At 40.8% G+C, this 23,235-nt stretch overlaps 2 protein-coding genes across 5 annotated transcripts in view; one reads left to right on the top strand and one right to left on the bottom strand.

Annotated features, from left to right (window-relative positions):
• Positions 1 to 14,192, top strand: part of TPD52L1 (TPD52 like 1) — a 76,858-nt gene extending 62,666 nt beyond the window's left edge. Inside the window, exons 5-6 of one of the 3 annotated variants that reach the window (XM_045009857.1) lie at positions 8,770 to 8,830; positions 12,649 to 12,931. In XM_045009857.1, coding sequence (XP_044865792.1) covers positions 8,770 to 8,830; positions 12,649 to 12,792 — 205 coding nt within the window. In that variant the 3' untranslated portion in view covers positions 12,793 to 12,931. Of the gene's footprint in view, positions 1 to 4,685; positions 6,348 to 8,769; positions 8,831 to 12,648; positions 12,932 to 13,785 lie in introns of those variants that run through there. The other 2 variants (XM_045009858.1, XM_045009859.1) reach the window with 2 other exon arrangements.
• The window catches only part of HDDC2 (HD domain containing 2), a 43,717-nt gene that overhangs the window by 12,519 nt on the left and 7,963 nt on the right, over positions 1 to 23,235 (bottom strand). The window contains exons 5-6 of one of the 2 annotated variants that reach the window (XM_045009854.1): positions 18,979 to 19,117; positions 16,637 to 17,087 (exon numbers count right to left, since the gene is read on the bottom strand). In XM_045009854.1, the coding sequence (XP_044865789.1) occupies positions 16,990 to 17,087; positions 18,979 to 19,117 (237 nt within the window). In that variant the 3' untranslated portion in view covers positions 16,637 to 16,989. Of the gene's footprint in view, positions 1 to 6,696; positions 6,832 to 16,636; positions 17,088 to 18,978; positions 19,118 to 23,235 lie in introns of those variants that run through there. The other variant, XM_045009856.1, reaches the window with a different exon arrangement.

Genomic DNA, 23,235 nt, shown 5'->3' on the forward strand with positions numbered 1-23,235 from the left:
GCATGTGTGGCAGTAAAGGAAGAGGTGGAGTGGGGGCAGAGCAGGGGTGGCGCACCCACCAGGAAAAATATAAGTCAGTGCCTGTGTCCATATGGCAGTAAAGGTCAGGAGTCCAGTTGTTACACTGCAGAAGAGTGGAGACGCCATATAGGAACAGTAATGGACACCACCTCCCCACTATGCAGGAGAACAGACTGTGTTAATAGTGCCTATTGCATAGATACATGGTAGGTAGGTGTCTTGCTACCATAGGCATCCTGTGGGCAGGTCCTGGTGTTGGCAACCAAACCAGTGCTATAGAGTGATTGTTTACTAAATCAACCAGCAAGAGATGCCAGAGCCCAGGGTCAGGATATGTGGCATTAATCCACATATCCATTAATGTCACATGTCAGTAACTCCCATGCAGTCATGTTCAATAATACACCCAAATCCATGAGCTCATCAGTGGTTGGTTTGTCATATGCGTTATCTTTAACTGTCCTGGCTTCATTCTGTGTGACAGTGAATGACGTGATCTTTAATTGTCCTGCCTATATTTCTGGCAATACTGGATTGCATTGTGAGACTGTTACATTGCACTGCGTGTGCAATATAACATTCAGTGCTGTAAGGCATAGTGTGGCTGTTTCCTTCTGCTGACCAACTCTGTGTACTCTCTTTGTAACATCTGGTCCCTGCGTCACTTAGCACTAGATTGTGCCATAAGGAAAAAGCCCATAGCAAGGGGTAGCATGTTGTTCCACCACTCCAGGACCAGGCCAGGCAAAGTTCTGCCCACTCCCCAGACATCTGCTACTCCTCCAGTTCACAGCAAATGCTGCTACTTCTCCCAGCACACCCAAACCCACAATATGGCTAGCCCATGTAGGAGCATAGGCATGCTTTTACTTCCCCTTTGTGCTATGCTAGGGGTGTGTACTCCAAATTGCAATCTAGCCCTTAGTTTGTACACTCTCCATGGGTATGGACTGACGGGATGGTAGAGTTCTTACTTTAAAATCTTGCATAAAGTGAAACAAGCCATGTAGCCTAATAACGTGCATTGAGGCATGTCACTAATCATAAACTCAATAGAGATCATTTGAGAAGTCTCTGTTAGTATATAGCAGACTGTTTCACCACAGGTTTTATTTTGGTTGTACATTGGATTTTTAAGACCACTGACAAGAAAATGGCACACACTTCCCTTTTCCAATTGAAAATTCATTAATTATACAATGTAATATCCCAACTAATTGATACGTGAGCTTACATTCTGCATCAGCATGGAAGAATTATAGCAGTTTATGGAGCAGTTTTCCTTTTTTTATTGGTATTGGCAGAATTAATTTTCTTTTATTAACATTTAAAAAGTATTATTATTACAATTATTACTTAGGATTAAGTTAGGGCCCCTTTGTGTTAGATGTTGCACAAATGCCCAGAATAAACTGGCATTTCAGAAATCAGGAAAAAAATATGTGCAACTTTTTAAATACCAAAGAATGGTGACTGTTCATCTTCTTTCAAACACATCTGTTTCTCTTCAGTCTGCCTTTAAACATAATAATTACTGTGTGTATGGGAGGTTAGACACCTAATAAGAATAGTTCCTTACAATACAGGAAAAATGCTCACTCAAATTGTCACAGTATTAAAGATGACAATAAAAAAATGAAGGAAGGAATGTAAAGAGGGGAAAGAAGACGTATACTACTTTACATTTAGATTTGTGAACTTTATATTCTAAAAGCTACAGGTACAGTTGATCAAAACATTTCTGGTTAATAGGGTTTTCATAGGAAAACAAAGTATCATTGAAAATGAAATTTTTCATTTTTCCAGTTTTTTATAAATGAAATATGTTGGGAGGAAAAGAGATGGGTTTTTTTTAATTTTTGGATTTTTTTTGTTTCAAAATTACATGTTTTTCCCAATTTATTGCTCTGTTCCACCTTTTGCCAGTTACAAACCAGTCAGAAAGTGCGGGAAAGTGGGAACTGAAACAGTTTTTTCCATATTTTCAAAATTTCCTACAGGGAAAACTTTTAAAAGGGAATTTTTTGCATGAAAACTTTTTTTGAGGAAAAATCCTCATTTCTTAGCAGCTCTAGCTACAACTGACCTTTTTGAGACATGCACGCTCAAAGTGAGGCACCTGCATCCATATTTAGGCTCTTAAATAAGTGGCCTGATTTTCAGATGTACTGAGCAGCTGAAACTCCCATTGACTTCAGTGGGAACTGTGGTTGCTCAGCATATCAGCTGAATTTCTGGGAGGGTGTCATAATCTTCTACTGATCTAGACCAACAACATATTCATACCCACCCTCTCCAAAGCAAATGTAAAGCCTGGAGAAGGGCATCTCTGAGGCACGATGCCTCCTGAGACTGGAATGATGTAACTTATGCAACACCCTTTGCCCAAGGATGTGCTTAAATGCACAGTCCACTAGTCGTGTTTCAGTATGGTTAAGCTAAATCCAAATGAAAGAGACAATTATATATACTGCAAACTTTCTGTGGATAATAGTTTCTTTAATATTAACCTCTTGTTTGTTTTTATGATACAAAACTAGATCATGTAAATCTTGACTGTCTCAGAAGACAGGATCTCCCTGAAGTCTTTAAAACTTTAGCACTCAGTCCCAGAAATCATTGCCTTTGGTGCTGTCAAGGTTCCTCCTCCACTCTGAACTTTAGGGTACAGATGTGGGGACCTGCATAAACACTTCTAAGTTTAACTACCAGCTTAGATCTGGGTTCGCTGCCACATCCAGATTCCTCAGTGTCTGGAACACCCCCTTTCTCCCCAAAACCTTCTCCTCCCTGGGTAGCCTTGAGAGGCTTTTTCACCAAGTTCCTGGTGAACACCGATCCAACCCCTTGGATCTTAACACAAGGAGAATTTAACCATCCCCCCTCCTTTCCCCCACCAATTCCTGGTGAGTCCAGATCCAATCCCCTTGGATCTTAAAACAAGGAAAAATCAATCAGGTTCTTAAAAAGAAAGGTAAAAATCATCTCTAAAATCAAGATGGAAAATACTTTACAGGGTAATCAGATTCATATAGCCCAGAGGAACCCCCTCTAGCCTTAGGTTCAAAGTTACAGCAAACAGAGGTAAAATCCTCTCAGCAAAAAGGAACATTTACAAGTTGAGAAAACAAAAATAAGACTAACGTGCCTTGCCCGGCTGTTACTTACAAGTTTGAAATATGAGAGACTGGTTCAGAAAGATTTGGAGAGGCTGGATTGATGTCTGGTCCCTCTTAGTCCCAAGAGCGAACAACCCAAAACAAAGAGCACAAACAAAAGACTTCCCCCCCACCAACATTTGAAAGTATCTTGTCCCCTTATTGGTCCTTTGGGTCAGATGTCAGCCAGGTTTCCTGAGCTTTTTAACCCTTTACAGGTAAAAGGATTTTGATGTCTCTGGCCATGAGGGATTTTATAGTATTGTACACAAGAGGGCTGTTCCCTTCCCTTTATAGCTATGACAGGTGCTAAGGGGTTAATTGGAATATCTGTGAATGTGTGTTGGTAGGGCTGATATTTGGATAGTGGATGATACATCTAGGGAAGAGAGAGTGTCCCAAAAGGATACAAGGGGTTTGTGAAGGAGATCATTTAGTTGCTCTTTACTTTGACTGTCAATCATCTGGAAAGTGGATTATCAAACCTCCTTTGAGAAAATATAATGGCTTTGATTCTAGAAGTCCCTGTTCAGCACACAACAAGGAGCACGAGGATAACCCATATGTGGTGACAAGGGTAAAGCTAAGCATTGGCCATAGCCCTCCATGCTGAATGAAGGCACTTGCACATCTGTTTTCTTACTCTTATGAGGACATGGTGTTTAAAAAAAAAAAAAAAAAAGGGCTGGGTTGTAGGAGGAGAATAAGTATAAATGAGGAGACCTGGCTCTAGATTCTCAGCTATGTCCCATATGCACAGGGCAGAAGGGAGACATATGTTGCTCCCCTGTCCGGGAATCAATTGAATGTCAGACAAGCTCCCAACATTATTTAGGGCAGCTTTGTGGATTTAGAGACTGCAGATCTATTCCTGTTTTCCTAAGCACTTTTCTGGCTGGCAATTCTGAAACACAAGTTTCTTAATGTTTATGCTTAATAATAATTATTTATGTATTTATTTATTTACTATTTTCATTTAAAAAAAATTCCCCTCAGTAAAAATTGTCCCATGGCCTAGTCTTGTTGGCAGTAAGTGTGTTGTACTGTGCTGTCTCATCAAACCCAAGAATGTCTGTTCAAACAGTGTTTTAATGAAGATGAAACCATCTGAGACAGCACAAGGTTTAGTGGACTAATACTCTAGACTCAGGTACATGCCAAGTATTTGTTTGATTATGTAACACAGCAGTAGGTGAAGGTATATTTGAAGGAGTTTCGACTGATCCATATTCTCCAAGTGTCAAGGAATTGATGCATATGATTTTCTTTTTCTCCCAAGGACTGTTTGGCATTTTAATGGGAGATTGTTTGGATTTTTTTTTTTTAAACCCATGTTTTGCTTCATACTATGCCAACTCTTAACTCTTGCTGTTCTCTCTTTATGCTGCCCTCCTAGGTCACATTCGATTGGGTAAGATGCATATTGCTCTTCATAAATACTGCTGCTGACTTTGGTATGGCTTGTTTAACACTCTGCCCTCTTTCCTTTCAACATTATTATCCCAGATAAAAACATGTTCCAGATCAGCCACAACATCTTGATTTTTACACTGTGATGAACCTAGAGGGGTTATGACTGGAGTATGTGAAAAGACCTTCAGATTGGATTCAGAATGTTGTTTACCACATTCTTGGATAGATTAGACTCAAATTCACATAATGAATGAGTTCAAAAGATGTTTCTCTCAGGCATATCCGTTTACATACAGTTCTGTTATCTCAACTGTCCCTTGTTTTTAGAGGTTGGAGCGTAAACAGCAAAAGCTCAGTAACTGTCATATCACTGTAATTACCACCTTTTAAGTGAAACAAAAATGCCCAAGTCCTGCCCTAAGATATATTGAGGAACTCCTGTTGCCTTCAGCACGAGTCTTGCAGATGCGTCCAAGGGTGGAACATGGCCCTAACTAATAAAAATAAGCAGGTTCTGAGCCTGCAAAGCACATTAAAATTGTGTTTAAGTTCAAAATGTTCTAAGGGCTTCCAGTAGAGTCAGGTTCCCTTTCACAGCAAATATCAAAATTTGGGGGTGGGAGGAGTGTTTCTGAATCAGACTGGAACCAAATATTGAAACTCTCCATGAAACAGAATTACCATTCTCCACCGAACTCTGCTCAGCACCTAACGGGTTAAAGCTCCCACAGCCTTACAGGCCCCTCCTTCTTCATAAACTCACTAGAGTTTTTAGGTGTTTCATGTAATGTTAACAGTTGCCCTAGTCACCATTTTAGGCCAGAGCTCCTCTCATCCTATAAATTCAGTAATTTGGAGTGGCAAGAATACACTCTCCTTATTTTTCTTTAAAGAAAATAAAATTGCATTGGTATGAGGAACTCAGCAAATTTTCTCCATACTCATGGCATCCATCACGTGGCCTCTCCCAATGAATTATGTTTTAATGCCATTTTGGATTAAATCTTTTTGCTTAGAGCTTATCTTTGGTATGTGTCTGATAGTAGATGAGCAGCCTGCTCTAAATTGTTCAGATAGCTCCAGTTTTCTGCTTCTTTCCTACGTGGCACAAGAACAAAGTGGAAAATATGCTTGTTTCATTTAATCTGGATTGTTAATGGTTGCAGGCATTAGTAGGGGGTTCAGGAAAAGAGAACATGATCCACTGCATTTTTGGAATGCCTGGGCTGTAGGGTTTGTACTTTAAGTTTAAAAGCAGTGTGAAATAGTTGAATGTTAAAATCTTGTTTTGCATTTATTACTGGTTATTGGTGTATTACGGCATATTAGAGTTTTTAAACTCTCTTGTCTTGACTGATTAGGAAATATACAATAGAGAACATGCCTGCATTGGCAGGAAGATGGGTTCATATAACCAAATAGATCTTTCCATGTCTGATTTTTAATTTTATGTCCATATGTGTGTGATTTCCTCCCCCTACTTAAAGCAATTTCATAGATAGACTATGCAAGTGCATGTCCAATTTATAAGGAACATTATAATGTAAAATTTATGTGAATGTTTTTGTGTTTTAATTGTTATCACTTTGGTTGATCAGGATCAAATCCTGGTGCCACTTAAGTCAAGGCAAAGCACCCATTGTCTTCAGTAAGACCAGGATTTGGCTATCAATCAATAGTGAAAGTAGCAATAAATGGATTTTTGGCACAGTACATACTCCTCCAGTATATGAATTACTCCTAGCCTGAATATTTAAATATTTAAATCTTTCAGCTTTTACTTGCATAAGTAGGCTAGTTTAAATCAATGGGATTACTCATCTGAGTAAGGGCTGCAAGACTGGGCCTTTGTTTGGTGGATTTATTAACTGTTAAAGTACTGTTATGTGCCGTTAGACAGATGAGAGGGAGCTGAGAAGAATTTGAGGCAGTGGATGTTTATAGAGCCATATTATGGAATGTGAAATTTAAATATTTTCACTGCATCTAGGAACTTTGCTATTATGTCAATGGGAGGCGTATCTGGCCCTTTTGTTTCTAAGTATCTTTATTAGACAAATTTCAGTAAATAGAAATGAAAAAATAAACCCGAAGGACTAAATACCTGATCAGATATCTACTTCGGTATTGTTGGATTTACAGGGATCAGTTGATCAATAGACCATGTCTCCTCTTCACTTGTTGCAGTAAATGAAGAAGGGCAGTAGGTGCCAAAGGAAAGTAGTGGTGCCAGAGGAGTCTGTTAGACAGTGGGTCATGATTAATAAATCAGAACACTGTAAATTAATGGCTAAGTTGTGGAGTTAGGAGCAGACAGTGATGGCACTAGACTGTGCCATCCTCTTACTTGTCCAGGCTTGCTTCTCCTGGCTCAGCTGCGCTGGCCAACGTGTTTCTTCCCACTCCCCAGTCCTGCTTGCCTATACCCCACCTATCTGCATGGATAGGGAGTAGTAGCCCCAGGGATGTTGCTGTAACCATGATGGGAGTAGCCCAACTAGGAGATCAAGGGAGCACCTTAATCCCCCTGCCTGGGTGACTGTGATCCACGGTCTCACCCTAAGACCGAGCATATGCTTATCACATCTCTTACGCCCACAGCATGATTGTGATCGATACATTTTCTTTTCCGCTGGCAATATTAAAAATCAAAAGCATTTAAAAAATGAAAAAGCTATATTCGTTTTTTTAATAAAATATCCTATGGTTAGCAGGCTGACTGGCAAGAGGACGGTCACTTGTACTGAACAAAAAATCAGATCCCTGATGTACATTTTGTTTCTTCTAAGGTATTTTCACACCCATGACTCTCACTCAAACAAAGGGCTCATTTCTACCCTCTTTGGAGTCAGAGACAGAATGTCAGTTGATTTTGTTAGGGGCCGAACTGGGTGCAGATAGATGCATGCTAAGGGCTTACCGCCACTTAGGCATTTTAGATGCCTAAATCCCAGAATCAGGTCCCACTGGGATTCAGAAACCCCCTGCTCAGCTGCTTCCAAACCATACAGGTGTCTAAAACTGGTCAGCACCTACATGTTTGTTAAAAATCCCATAGGTGCCTGTTTCTGTCTGTGTACATGCATGCTGCAGCCGCATGCCAGGTGTCGAGACGCCTTACTCAGAGTGATGCACGGACCAAGGGGACATGGGCATTCCTCTGCAAACGCGCCTGCGGGCCCTGATCTGGTGAGCAGGCTCAGCGCTTGTCTACTGGATTGGGCCCCCACAAACGAACTTACACACAAGTTATGAAGGAGGTTCTCCTTCTCTCTTCCCTCCAGCTTATTGCCAAAACGGCATAGGCACGTGTGAGACAGTTGCTGCTGCGAATCACAAGCAGAAAGAGGCACCTTTCTGCAGCTGGAACTTAGGTTCTTCTTTCCTAGAGGGGGCAGGGTTTAGCATACACTTGTTTGGCATCTCCCATTGATTAGCTTAGGCAAGAAGCTTCCTAGCATGCTGGCTTTTGTGAACCCCATGAGGTGCCTGTCCTCACTGTAGAGGAAGCCAAGGAACCTAACCCAAGCTTTGTGAATCCCAGTGATTTTCTAGATGCCTAAAAGTTAGATGTGGCAATACTCAGTGCTTCCATGGCTCAGCTTCTTTGTGTCTCTAGCCCCAAGGGCCTGATTCTGCTAAAGGCTGAGATCTCCAGTTTCCATTTGAAAGCAATGGGAATTGAAGGCACTCAGCACTTTGCAGGATTCAGGCACTAAATTACAATGATATTTTTAAACATCATTTTCATTGAATTTCCTACTATTCACAGACAAAGTTTATTTCAGTGGGGCAAAACAAATGGATAAAATCAAGGAAATGCAGAATTAAGGCCAGCAGTCCCATGACTCTTAGGAGGATACTATAAATGTATCGCAGCATAGAGTAGCTGTCATAGAATAGTAAATACTCAGTTTAAATTATTACACAGATTCTGCTCTTGCAAGAGTGTAGCTTAAAAAAATACTACTCAGATTAGTGTAATTGGATTTGAATGACAGCAGCACAAGCATCTGCTAGTAGTACACTATTGATGTGTGGCTGCACACTGACAACCAGTCTTCGCTCTGTGCAGGGATCATTGTCTAGCGGAAATTGGGCAAATAAACCGTGCTGTTACTGTACACAATTAGGTTCAAAACTGACTCTCTTCTTTTTATCATGTTTTTCCTCCTAGGAATTCTCCAACTTTCAAATCATTTGAGGAGAAGGTTGAGACCACTGTCACCAGCCTGAAGGTAATGATTAGGAGCTGTGTTGTGTGGCTGTGCTTGTTAAAGTGACAGCTTAGTCATCACTGTCATTTGTACCAAAGGCAGATTGGATTTCATCCTTCCATGAATGTAGTGCAATGAAAGAAAAGGAAGGCAATACGCTGAGAAATATTCTTTCTTTGCTTCTGGAATGCCAAGTAACAAACCCTGTTGTCTCAGCTTAAATAAACAGTCTCAATCAATGCCCCATTGAAACAGTGAGGGTGCTTAGCTGGTGCGAACTAATGGATGGATCTATGCTGATTTACACCAGCATTGGATCTGGTCCAGAGTTTTGAATCGTTCTTTAAAATGTCAAGTACTAACTTCCCAGCTAATATCAATCTTTCCTCTGGATTGCCTCAAAACTGTCTAAAAGTCTGTACTGAAGGAAAGGTAAATGATGATGACAACCTTGGTCTATACCAATGATCAACACTTGATATATCAGACATGAGGCAGTAGCACTTCTTGGTGCTATCACATTAACAAAGCAGAGCATGGCACGTTTAGAAGGAGCTAGCCTTTGCACCGTGTGGAGGGTGAGCAAAGAGGCCATCTTCCAAGCCATCTCATCTTCTGATGAAGATGTGTGCATAAAAAATGTTGCTTGGTTCTGTGTGGTGTAAAGGGTCAGTTGGATCACAAAGTGCATTCTTTCTTTGTGCTGACTAGAGCTATATTCATCAACCTTCAGCCTTGAGAAGAACTGACAATGTTTGTTGCATGAGTGCCAGTGTCTGTTATGACACTCAGGTAAATATCCTTAGGTTAGTAAGATGATGGCTTTATTACCCAAATACAAATTGCAACTAAAACTCAAGGCTGCAAGTATATAGAGAAATCTAGTCTCATGTACACAATGAGTGAAATGTTGTCCAGTCCAGACCTGGAGGAAGAGGGTGTAACTCCTAGTTAATGGAGGGCTGGGCTTGGCCTTGGGTGCTCCAGAGCCAACACTTCCATCAATAAATTCTTAGAGCTGTTCTATTGTTCAAAGTACTTTGGTTATAGGTTTTTTTTATGGCCCATACATCACTATAATATCTGATTATTGAATTTACCAGCACTAAAGCCTCACTCTACAAGTGGGAAGCAAGACACACAAGGCCAGCACTGGGAACTGAACCTAGATCTCCAGAGTACTAGTCCAGTGCCTTAAGTATCCTTCCACCTCCTACTACACTTTCACTTCCCTCTCTATGCTCAATTGCCACCGTCACCCAAAAGAAACCCTTTTGTGGGTATTCACCTATGAAAGCTCATGCTCCAATACATCTGTTAGTCTATACGGTGCCACAGGACTCTTTGCTGCTTTTAAAACTGTGCATTGTGCATGAGTGAGCTTGGAATTGCTGTCTGTTGGGGCTGTGTGCACACTCTGCTCAATCTTTATCGTCCCCCATCCACGCTTAATTTGTAATGAAAGGCTCAAGCAATTAATTGCAAGGGCTCAAGTAATTGTTTTACATTTAGAAGTGATGCAGCAAGCCTAGAACTGCTAGGGCTCTGAACTGCCAAGCCTAGAGGTGCCAGGGCTTAGCCCTGGCACAAATTAAGCACTGCTCTCAGCATACACACTTGTACAAGGAGGTGCAACCATCACATGGGCCCCCATCACTACCAAAGGCCATAGCAGAATCCTGTGGGGTTTCCATTGTTCTCATGTTAGTTTCCCTTATCCGTCAAAAAAATTAGTGGGTTTTGTACATAATTTGCTTACAGTGAGGGTAGTTACCAGAGCTACTGTTATGCTTTTTAGCCCTGTTCAGTATTTATACTCCTTGTTAAGGCTCCACTAAGCCATTCCTGCAATGTTGAGGGCCTACCTAAGATGGCCAAAGCCAAGTCTACTGGTTGAAAGCTGTGCACCTCCTGCTGCTCCATCACTGTCCAAATGTACTCAGGGTCTGCTTCAGCCAGGGCCCAGTGTGTCAACTACACCAAATGAATGCAGGCAAGACATCTCCGCTCACTTCTTAGAGGCAGTTCTGAAGGCATCATCCTCTGACACTGATCTGCCTGAGGAACAGGCACTGAGAGCCTGATCTCATTCTGCTGAGTTTGGAACAAGTAGGCGAACGGGGCCTTAACTCAATCATCCCATGTTGTTGAGTGCTGAGGGTGCAAGTAAACCACTATCTAGGAGCACTTCAGTCTCACAGCTGAGGTCGCCGAACCCCAGAGTCCTAAGTAAGGGGTCAGCTCCTGTACCCAGCGCAACACTGAAGTCCATACGAAGCCCTCAAGGCAAACGCATTGTATCTCAGCATTGTTTTTCTCCCTTGGCACAAAGGAACAAGAGGGAAAAACTGAGCCATGATTTTTCAGCACCATGGTGATGAGGGTGGTGGTGATAGCTGTGGCCACTCTTTCAGTATCAAGTGCCTCTCTTCCCATACATCTTGCTCTCTCCAGCCTTCCTACCTCTGGAGATAACCTAAGGTCTGCAAGGGCAGAGCTCCTCTACTTTCAATAGCAGCAGACTTTCCAGGGAGTGGGTCTGGAGGAGAGCAGAGGTCATTCTCCCACTTAGAGTGACCTAATGAGCTCTTGAAGAGGGGAGAACTTCCTTATGCTCCTTCCTGCAAAGAAAAGGGGTGGAGGCATGTTTTTATTTGTTTAAAAGAGCAAACACAGGTCTCCAGCAGGCTTGTGATGTCCTGTTGTAAGAGTGCCTGAGCTGATGTTCCTTGGGGATCCCACTAAATCAATTTTAATAACCCTGAAAACTGGACATCAGGCAAGACCAAGGGGGCTTGAGAGTTATTGCCCAACTCTCATTGAAAATCAATAGGAGCCGGGCATCTAACTCCCTGGAGCTCCTTTGAAAATCAACCAGAATTTGCAGATGACAAAGCAGTGGGGGGAGGGGCAAGTTGCCAACACTTTAGAGGACAGAGCTAAAATTCAAAGGGATCTTGATATATTGGAGAACTGGGCTATAGACAACAAAATGAAATTCAACAGCCACAAATGTAAGGTGTTATACTTGGGAAGAAAAACTAAATGTACAAATACAGAATGGGGGATAATTGGCTTGGCAGCAGCAGTGCTGAGAAGAATCTGGGAGTTGTGGTAGATCACAACCTCAACAATGCAGTGGTTTTGCTTTAGGTTGCATTAACAGTGGCATAGCAAGCAAATCACAGGTGGAGATAGAACCACTCGATGCAGCGCTGGTTAGGCCTCAGCTGGAGCACTCTCCCCAATTTTGGTCACCAATGTATAAAAACAATGTAGAGAAACTGGAAAGGATCCAGAAGGGTTAGACTAGATGACACTTGTGGTCCTTTCTAAACCTATGGTTCTATGAACTACACACTGGATCTCAGCTAGGGGAATCCAGTAAAGCAGCTTTTATCTTTCACCTTATTTCTGTGTTTTAGCTACAGAGTGGACAAAAAAAAGAAAATAATTGTAAATATATTTAACAGCTGCATTTTTAGGGTGTCCAAATTCAAGTGCCCTATTGTCTGAGTTGCTTTAAATTTTGTAGAAAAATTCTATATCAGTCCTAATCTCAGGCCAACATGACTTGTGGATTTCAGAAGTGGGTCCAAAATAAGGCTTATAATGGAAACTCGGTTGCAGTGTTAATCATGGAGCAGCTGCTGCCTGTTCATATCTCTCCATATCTATGGTCAGCCAACTTTTTTTTTTAAATCTCATCTATTACCATTTGCAAATATCAATAAAGAGGGAATGTTTTGTAAACTCTCCTAGAATTCAGACACATTTTCCATTTGTGGCCTGTATTGTTCAGGGCAAGGTACTTACAATCCTGTTACTTTATTTTATAGCTCTCTCAAACTAGACAAGCTGATCCTGCTCTTCAGCATGTATCAGCAAATGAAACAAAGGATTACATGGGATTAACCCCTTGGAGACAAAGGACACGGAGTCCATTTAATTATAATCATTTTCCTAAGCAGTCACTTGGCTGAGAGTCTGGAAAAGGCCTGCATTTTGGAAGTGCTGTTTCAGCTGTGGAAGGGGGTAAAAATACCCTGCTCCATCCACAGACCTGAATCCATTTGCAGAAGTGATGCCCAGACCACAGCGCAGAACTAAGGGACACTCTCATGTTAAAGAAGTGGTTAAAGAAGGCAAATGCTTGGGTGAGATGAGGTGACAAATGTGCTATGGTTTGCCAAAGCTTTATTTAATTTATAGATTAAACATCCTAGCCTATTTTTAGTTCTTATACTCAGTATTTCTCCATAATCCATGTCCCTGGAGACAGGTTGATGCTGGGCACGTCCCTCAGGTGCCTCATTCATGGGACTTATTTTAGCATTTTATGCAGAAAGCAAATTTAAATGACCTTGGATCTGATTTTTTTTTTAATAAAAAGGCTCTTAACCCAGTTTTAATTGTTTTCTCTGGTTATCAAATTGATTCTGTTGACTTCAATGGGTAACATCTATTCACTACTGCCCAAGTCTGCCACCGTTACCTACATTGAGTGGTACCTTATTCTGAACAGAGAGCCCTTGCTTTAACTACACAGTGAGCTGCAACTCAACACAGTCCTTTAGAGAAATACAATAAACAAAATATACTCATTAAAATAACACACACACACCCATACAAAGGTTGAATTTTCAAAGCCACCTAAATTATTTGGATGCTTAGTTCCCATTTAATGTAATAGGCACTTAATTGCCAAATACCATAGGCAGCTTTGAAAAGCTCAGCCTTGATATTTAGAATGTTGTGTATTTTTAAAAAACAAAACGCTCTGAATACAAGCCCATTGTATGCTTTGAAGTGCTACCTACACTGCAGAGTATGAGAACATACACCTCCTCTATCTCCATAGAAAAGTGTCAACTTTCTTTTAAAAGAAAACATTGAGGGTTTTTTTTGGGGGGGGAGGGGGTAAGCAGAATGGAATGAGAAAAATCAGTTTTCTTCCCTTATTTGCCATATTTCAGACAAAGGTTGGAGGGACAAGCCACAGTGGGGGGAGTTTTGAAGAAGTTCTCAGTTCTACTGCCCACGCCAGCGCTCAGGGCTCTATCACAGGCACGCCGCTTCCTGAGAATGAGGAGGAACTTCAGTGTTAGACTGTAGCCTCTACTGGCCATCTGTATCCGACCTGGTGAGACTTATCCCCATAGTGTTTTCTATGCTTCCTTTCCACATCCACCTTGAGACACGTGGCTTTGTAACCTCTTGAAAACGGCTTCACCCATGTCATACTGTAGTCATTCTTCCAAATGTATTGGTATTTTTACTAGGCCATTTTTACCATTAAGCATTTTTATACTCCATAGAAATGGCACACACATCATTTCTTAATGTTCCAATTTCTATAAACAGTTCTTGCTTTATGGTATTTTTCCTGCAATTCACTTCACACCTCTGGTCCAGTTGTTAATTTGTTTTTTATTTATTTAAAGGACTGAATCTGTTTTTAGTATACATGTTTCTACTGATTATGTAACCCCTCTCCCAGTGCCACAGCAGACAGATGGGTCTAGGACTGTACAAGGATTTCTGTTGCCAGCAATAGTCTGTCACCAGCTGTCCACCAAACTATACTAGTGTCCTTTAGTGAGCATACAGACATGACCTGAGCTGCTTAAGGAGTCAATCAATCATTTGTTGTTACACTGATGTCTCTAGTCCTTTGTCACTTCCACAGTCTGTCTTTGAATTTCCTCCCCTAGAGAGGAACCCAATTATTCAGATGCAAACTAAGTTGATCAGTTACTGTCCCACAGCAGGAAACGTTACAGCTGAAAAACATGTTCTATTTGATGCTGGGACCCAATTTCAGTATTAAACCAACAAACACAAACTGTACCTGTTTGCCGCCATACCATCTCCTTAGTCATATATTAATCTTACCTTCTGACTTGTGAGAGCCTCATTAGAGTTGGAGCCTTGAGAGAATCTGTATACAACAACTTAATAAAGATGTGCCATGCCTTTAGTTTACATGCCAGAGCTAGTACTTGCATTTTATGGTACACTGGATGAGTGTGTGCTTCAGCCTGGCCCAAACTGTCCTGCTTTACTGCACTTCAGGGCATAATTCAATCTCCAAGAAGCCAGAATCATCTCTTAGCTTAGATGCAGCATTATTTGTTGCATCATTTTAAGAGAAGGAACAGTAAGGTTATTATAGTGTTGTCTGCCAGCCAGCCATTGGTGGCAGCAAAAGCCTATCAAGTATAAACATGAATGCGGTGGAGAGGAACTTGCCTGCTTTTAAAATAGGCCTCTTTTTAATTTTCTCATACTGCAAAGCTTCCAATCAACTTTAGCCATTCTGGATCCTAGGCTTTGCTAAAAGCTTGTCAGGAAAATCCTGTATCAAAGTGGTTTTACAGGGGTTCTGTTTTTGTTTTTAATTTCTTACACTTAATTTTCCCATGTGACAAGTTGATTCTGAACACATCTCAAATGCTTCTTTAATGTGATTTATTTTAATATGGTACACAGAAAGCAAATTACATTTTTTGACAATTTGCAAGTTTCTGCTGCAGCATTGTGCATAAACATTCATTTTATTTTAAAAAACAATTACATAGTTTGTGTAAATGAAGTTAGTGATTTTTATTAAAATGAGGTTTTTAAAATGAGTGTCTCCGCCTTGTGTGTTTCTATTAGCAAGATGCCCCTTGTAATACAATCTTGTTCTAATAAGATGTTACAATGGAAATACAAAAAAAATTGCAGATGGATGGTTTCAGCCACCCCCATTGTTTATATTAGCTAGCTGAAATTCAGTTTATTTTTCCCCATCATTGATACATAAACCTGATAATGAAATTCATGCTTTATTATAGCCATTTAAAATAGGACTATACCTGCACACTGTGCAAGAATTCTAAAATGACATTTTTATACCCAAAAAACTTGTATATAAACGTGCCATTGAAAATCCACACCTCTCCAGTCTCTCTTCTTAACAACAAAGAGTGGTGGCCCATTGAGACATCGATATGGGGGTGGGGGCCAGGTTGTTTGGGGAGGCACAGCCTTCCCTACCTGTCCCTCCATACTGTTTGGCCTGAGGGCCACATCAGGGTTCCACAAAAGTTTGCCCACCCTGGCTTAAGTAGATAGAAAAGTTGACAGGGTCAGGACATATGATCATTTTACCATAGGAACAGGGAGTTATTCTCTCAGACCAGTACTGGACTATCCCAAAGGAAAAGGACAAGAGACATGATTGATCTATGCTAGTACAAATCGAGGCGGTTCCATCATGCCCTTTGGTACCTAGAATGCATGTGTCCAGTGCTAAGGGGTACTGGAAAAACAAGGTAGAAGGCAGCTTGGTTAAATCTAGTTTTAGATTATCTATACATTACTTGTAAATAGTGTATAAAAAGGTGGCATTTGGAGTGTAACTTTAGCACCACACATGTGTAAGGTAAATGTAACAATGCCACATAAGATGGCTTCCTGGAGACTGGTATCTTAAGAGACCAAATAACCAGTGTTCAATTTATGGAAAAGAGTTCCATGAGTATACAGTAGAACCTCCAAGTTACGGACATCTCAGGAACAGAGGTTGGTCATAGCTCTGGCTCCAGCAGTTCACACACCAAGCCAGGTTTCAGAGGCAGCATCTTGCCTGGGCCAGCTTGTCTCCCTCTTGACTGGGAGAGGGGGGATGCTGGTGAAATCAGTGCAGACCCCCAGTGTTGCACCTGCTGCCTTGGGCTGGTAGCAGGGGCACACAGCTGTGCCAGGCACATCTGGGCTGCCTGTCCCCACTGCTACCATTAATATGGCCACAGTACCATATTTGGGTTTTTTTGTCTCCACTGATTGGTTACTTCCAGTTTCACATGGTGTCTAGTTGACCAGTCAGTCCGTAACTCTGGTGTTTGTACCTTTTTGAGGTTCTACTGTATTTCATAATGAACAAAATTGGGTCTATACAAGTTAAACAGGTTGCATCAAACTAAAAAAAAGACACAAACCTAGTTTGATCTCAGGATAATTTTGCATTTGATAGCATAGGATGCCAATTTCACTGATCTATATTTTTCTGTGGATTCCCAGCACTTAATAGAAAGAAAAAAACACTCCTGGAAAAATGAGTGATGCTGGAGCAGCAAAACACTACAAGAAGTAAAATAAATATTTTATTTTAGCTACAGAAGTTTTAAAATGCCTCAAGTGCAGGGCTCACTTGCTGTAGCAGCTATTTTTTTATTTCTTTCTATATTAATGGAAGACACAAGTTGAACTACTTCTGGGTGATTAAATTTTCCTGTGAAATGAAAGAAAAAACAATTCATTATCATGCTCTTATTTCCCTTTATGTAACAGATTATACTGTTGCTCCAGGGACAAATTATTATATTCTATCACAAAAGAAACCATTAGTACATATGTTCTCCCTTTAATTGTGAACATTAGCTGTGATGTTTCAGGAATAACTATAGCTACAAACAAGAGCAACTGTTTATCTAGAGTATATCCTGTTCCAAACACTATTTGGAGGGAGGAAAAGTCTAAATATGAAATTCATGCTATGGAACCTGATCAGGGTATTTAAACTTAAGGCTCATGTTTGACTGCAAGGGGATGTAATGGGCATTAATTCCATTTTATACTCTGGATTTGGAGCGCTCAGTTCAAGAAGAGCTGGAAAGAGTTGAGAGAAAAGCTGCAGCAATGATTAACAGATTGGAAAACATGCCTTACATGGGCCATTACACAAAGTAAAACTATTTCCCCATGCTTATTTTTCCCCCACTACAGTTCCTCAAATCATCTTGTCAATTGCTGGAAATGGGCCTTTTCATTACCACTACAAACAGTTCTTTTTCTCTCCTGCTGATAATAGCTCACCTTAACTGATCACTCCCCTTATAGTGTGTATAGTAACACCCACTGTTTCATGTTCTCTGTGTATATATGTATTTTCCACTGCATGCATCCGATGAAGTGGGCTGTAGCCCACGAAAGCTTATGCTCAAATAAATGTTAGTCTCTAAGGTGCCACAAGTACTCTGAAACATGCCTTATATTGAGACTCAAGGAGCTCAATCTGTTTAGTTTAAGGGGTGACTTTGTATCGGTACTTACAGATGACCGAGAACAAATACTTGACAATGGGCTCCTCAGTCTAGCAGCAAATGGTATAACAAGATCCAGTGGTTAGAAGCTAGACAAAGTTTGACTAGTAATAAGGCATAATTTATTAACACTGAAGGTAATCAATCACTGGAACAATTACCAGGGGTAATGTTACCCTTCTTACCCTAGAACCTATGAATCATGATGGGCATAAGTACATGATTTCTTTTCTGAACTGGAGCCATAATGAGGTGCAAAAGTTAACAGGCACATTTCATAGTATGTTATGCAGGCCAGTTGCCAAGAAAACTCACTGCAAATAGACTTTCGGAAGCTTCCATGGCAGGAGAAAAAATTCAATCATTGGCTAAGAGCTTGGCAGCAAAATCTTAAATTTAAGCTTGTCTGATGATTGGGCAGAATATTTGACTATAAGAATCTATTTCATTTCTGGAAAGAGAAACATCAGATCAAGCTGAAGATTCACTGATATAGCTGGTGAGGGGTAGCATCTCCAGTTTCACAACACTGAATTTGGAAGTAGGAACACTAGTAAAATCGCAGCTAGGGATATAGTTACCACTGACACTGTGTCTAACTAGATAGTGCTGGTTCTTTTATTCTTGTGTTCTTATTTTTCAAGACAGGTTGAGTTCTCTCTTTTTGAACATAGCTCTTCATTAGTGTTAAACTCTGTATATAAAATTATCTATTTTCCCTAATGTCTGCAAGATAAGGGAAAATTGATAATTTTATACAGCGTTTAAGTAAAATGAACAATAGTAAACACTACAGAAGGGAACTGAACACAATACAAGCACATCTGAAGCAACCTGTTCCCTAGGCTTGATTCTCATTTACAGTAAGACTATTTCACACTGCTCTTACAATGTAAAGAGACTTTAAATGTAGTTTATCCCCACTTTCAAGCCTCTTTACACTGCCAGCGACTTAAAGGAGACTCAGGCTAGATTCACAAAAATGACATAAGCACCCAACTGCCACTTTAAATCCAAGAATCATTCCCCACTGGGATTCACAGACTCCTCTCTCTCGCTTACAAAAATCAAATTTCATACCTGATGTTGAATCATAGAAGTCCTGCAGTCTTCCAGGCATTTTTTCCAACTCTTCATACTCAGATGCTTGGAGTATCATCTCACACTGATCCAGCTCTTTTACAAATCTGGCTTCTGCTGTAGACTGGTGTTCATATTCCTGAGCAGATGTGCAATTAGAGAGATTTGCTATGATGGCACAAATGCTGGAATACACAGTGCCAGAACTAAAAGCCCTTTCTTACACTTAGCATTTCTTCATCTGTATCAGATATTCAAGAGTACGTAGACCTTATGTCTTTTTAAGGCTCTGATTCAGCAAAACATTTCACATGCTTAAGTTCCATGAGACTTAACACGTTTATGTGCTTTACTAAGTAGGGATATTATTCTTCACATGCTGCAATGCTTTGCTGAATCTGAGCTCATACAAAGAAACCCCAGAATTTAGATTAATTAACAATCCTTGGGATGCAGGCTTCAGAGAGCTTCTGGAACTTTGACAATGTAATTCCATGCCTCCTCCACTTTCAGATCCTTGAGTTCTTCAGTCCAGTCCACTTCCCTAACTAGTGCCCTTAATTTTTTGAAGTTTGCCCTTTTGAAATCAGGGACCCTAGTTGCAGACCTATTTTTGTTTATCCTTCCATTTAGTTTAAACTGAATTAGCTCAGGATCACTTAGACCAGTGGTTCCCAGTGTGGTGCCCGCGGGCGCTATGGCGCCTGCCGAGGCATTTATGTGCGCCCGCCTAGTGCCCGGCAGGGGAGAGAAGCCGCAGCCCCGCGCCTGCCGGGGACAGAGAACTCCGGGTCCCGCAGGCTGCAGACCCCAGTGTTCTCTGTCCCTGGCAGGCGCGAGGCTGTGGCTTCTCTCCAGCTTCTCCAGGGCTGCAGGCTGTGGGCGCCGGTGTTCTTGGTCCCTGGCAGGCGCAGGGCCATAGCGTAAGCCGGAGAGAAGCCACGGTCCCGCACCTGCCAGGGACAGAGAACTCCGGGGCTGCAGGAGCTGGTGTTCTCGGTCCCCGGCAGGCGCGGGACCTGCCTAGTGCCCAGCAGGGGAGAGAATCTGGGGCCCCGCGCCTGCTGGGGACAGAGTACTCTGGGGCTGTGGGCACCGGTGTTCTCTGTCCTCGCGGCTTCTCTCCAGCTTCTCTCTGGATTCATATATTATGTATATTAAATATGATGGGTTTTTTGTATTATTTAATGACAAATACAAAATAAGCCTTGAAAAATTGTTGGTGCCCGCCACGCTCTTCTGAAAACATGAATGTGCTACTGGCCACAAAAAGGTTGTGGACCACTGACTTAGACCAAGATTATCCCCTACAACCAGTTCTTCTATGAGGTAAATCTAAAATGGCATCACCTCTTGTTGGTTCAGTGACTATCTGGGGAAGAAACCTGTCAGCTATCACATGCAGGAAAATCTGGGCCCTACCATTATTAGTAGCCTTGCCCTCCAAGCTACTGCTGGGAAATGAAGTCTCCCATAATTATAAGACTTCCAGTAGTTTTTATTTCATTAAAACATCAGAGATCTATATCCAAATCAGATCTTGAGGGTCTGTAAGATGTCGTAAGCACTAGCCCCAAGGAGCCTTCTTCCCCAGTGACCCAAACGGACCCTTTTATCCATTCCATCACTTATAATTTATTTACAGTCTACCTCATCATTACACTCCACCACCTTTACCTCTGTCTTTCCTGAACAGCAAATACTCTTCAATAACTGTACTCCAGTCATTACTACTATTTCATCAGGTTTCTGTTATCCTTGTAATATCTATCTGGGTCCACTTCCTGCACCAGTGGTTCTAGTGCCTCCATTTTGTTATCCAGCTACTTGTATTTGTCACTGTTCTCAAAAGTGGACGAACTGGGTATTCACCCACGAAAGCTCATGCTCCAAAACGTCTGTTAGTCTATAAGGTGCCACAGGATTCTTTGCTGCTTTTACAGAGCCAGACTAACATGGCTACCCCTCTGATACTTGTTCTCAAAAGGTATTTGTTAAATCTGTCATTCCTTCTTGATCATTTAGCTTAATCTGTCTGAGCTGCTAATGTCTTTATATCTCTTCCTTTTTAAGTCCTTTGATTTCCTTGCTATTCCCCCCCCCTGCCCCAGTTGCATGCAACAACTCCCACTGATTTTGAGGAGAGCTGTGCACAAGTGAAAGCAGAATTTCACCTACTGACCAGAGAACAGGTGCCTATTTGGGCACGGCCGTGAAACAAACAAAGAGGAAACTAGGCTACCGTTGGAACTTACAGCCCTTAAAACAGAACTTCTAGTTCCCATGATGTGGGAAGCATGAACACTGATTAATATACATCACCTCCTGCCTCTAACAAAACAATAGTGGAGCTGTCATGCCTAATGGCAAGATCCTAATTTGTAATTCCAGCACATTTGTGTTCAGATAATGAACTTGTCACGCTTAACTGGATGTGTGACATATTGCTAAAAATCTGCTCATTTAGTATGTTCTTTGCTCTAGGTTCCAAAATCGGGGATCCGGATTTTGATAGCAGTGAAATAACTAGTGTAAGAATCAATTTGAATTCAAATTACATTTTGAAATTTCAATTAAGCTTTAATTATTAGTTGATTTGAAGTCTTCATTTTAACATTTTTATATCCCCTACCCCACTTTTTTTTTAAGTTTAGGGCTTTTCTTCAATTCACATTTATATTTAAAATGCTGTTCAACACTGTCTCTTATTTTTGGAATCTATTTAATCCTATTATTTTCATTTTCTGCGTTTTATCCATTCTGTCAGTAAACTTCACGTTTTTGTTTGGCAGCATCATAAATGATAACTTTAGCATGGTGTCTTCTTGCTCAGAAATGTCTGTCTCAGTGCAATATACTAATCAGATTGATCTGTTAAGAATAATTTTATACTTGCCTCCTCATGCACATAGTACAATGGGGGCTGCTCACATTGCAGGTCAGTTTACTCTAATGAAGCACTGTACCATGTTGTAATTACATTTACAGTGTCTCCACGTGAATACTTGATTCTGCAAAATTTCCCTATACGTCTAACTGGAAGTAACTGGTTTCTCAGACAACATAGAATAGTAGCTATTGACTTAAATTAATCACTATTGTAATTGTGCACATTAAAAATTAAAACTAGTGGGGAAAGAGGGAAGTAACTCAGTGTGCTAATGTCTTCATTTGCCTCCAGTGAGTTACATTCACATCCTAAATTAGGTTACAAAATGAAAACAGCTTTGGTGGTCTCCTTCTGGTACCTCTTTCTTCACACTTCAAAACCTTTGATCCGGTTGGCACAAATGGAAACAAGTGACGGTCGGCTCAAGGACCAAGCTAATGAGGATGTCACAAGTCAGGAACCAGCTGTACTGTCAGAGCTGTGGGAGGATCTTCTACAAACCCTGTCCACAGCTCAAACCTGTGCAAATTAATTCTCACCTTCCACAGGGAACGCTGAAGTCAATGGTATTGCCTTTGTATAGCAGAGTAGATTTTTGATTGAATATTTCAGAGATTTTTTTTTTTAAATTAGAACTAGCTCCTTAGCAGCAGTGAAGGCTAGGGTAGTTCAACTCTTCCTGTAATGTCTTCCTGCCTGTCTGCTACAGGAACTTTCCAGTGAAAAAGGCTAAAGGAAAGGGCTTTCATAAAATTAGAATACACTATATAGTTTTCCATGATTCACTATTTTAACCTTGGAATGTACCTTTAAAAATCCAGTTCTGCTGTCACTTAAACCAATACAACCCAATTAAAATCAATAGAGAGAACTGTGGGCAGAATTTATCTTCAAACATCTGGAAACCTATTTAAATACAATCCAAGTGGAACAGGAAGAATATGAGTATTAAATGCAGCCTCCGGTTACAGAGGTCAAGGACTGCACAGCTACCTGCTTACAATAAAATAAACAAAAGCAGACAATTGGTGAGGGAAAGTTACTATATAATGGAAACATATGTTGGGGGAAATAGCATTTTTTTTTCCAACACAAATTTTTTGGGGAAAGCAGCCAAATGTTTCCTGACTTGCAGTTAATACAAGATCTTAGACAAATAGCAAGAGGTCTCTTTGCAAAATCACAATATTCTAGCATATCACCTCTGTATGTATACCAGATTCTCTAGTATAAAGATAAGATATTTTCAGGTCAACATGATCATTTTTCAATTTAATCCATATTTTAATTTAATTCAAATATCACCTATTATTTCACTGTATTACTTCCCAATTCATATTTCATTTAGTTGAAATTCTCATTTAAGA

Source organism: Mauremys mutica, chromosome 3 (genome assembly GCF_020497125.1).
Source record: "Mauremys mutica isolate MM-2020 ecotype Southern chromosome 3, ASM2049712v1, whole genome shotgun sequence".
Lineage (NCBI taxonomy): Eukaryota > Metazoa > Chordata > Testudines > Geoemydidae > Mauremys > Mauremys mutica.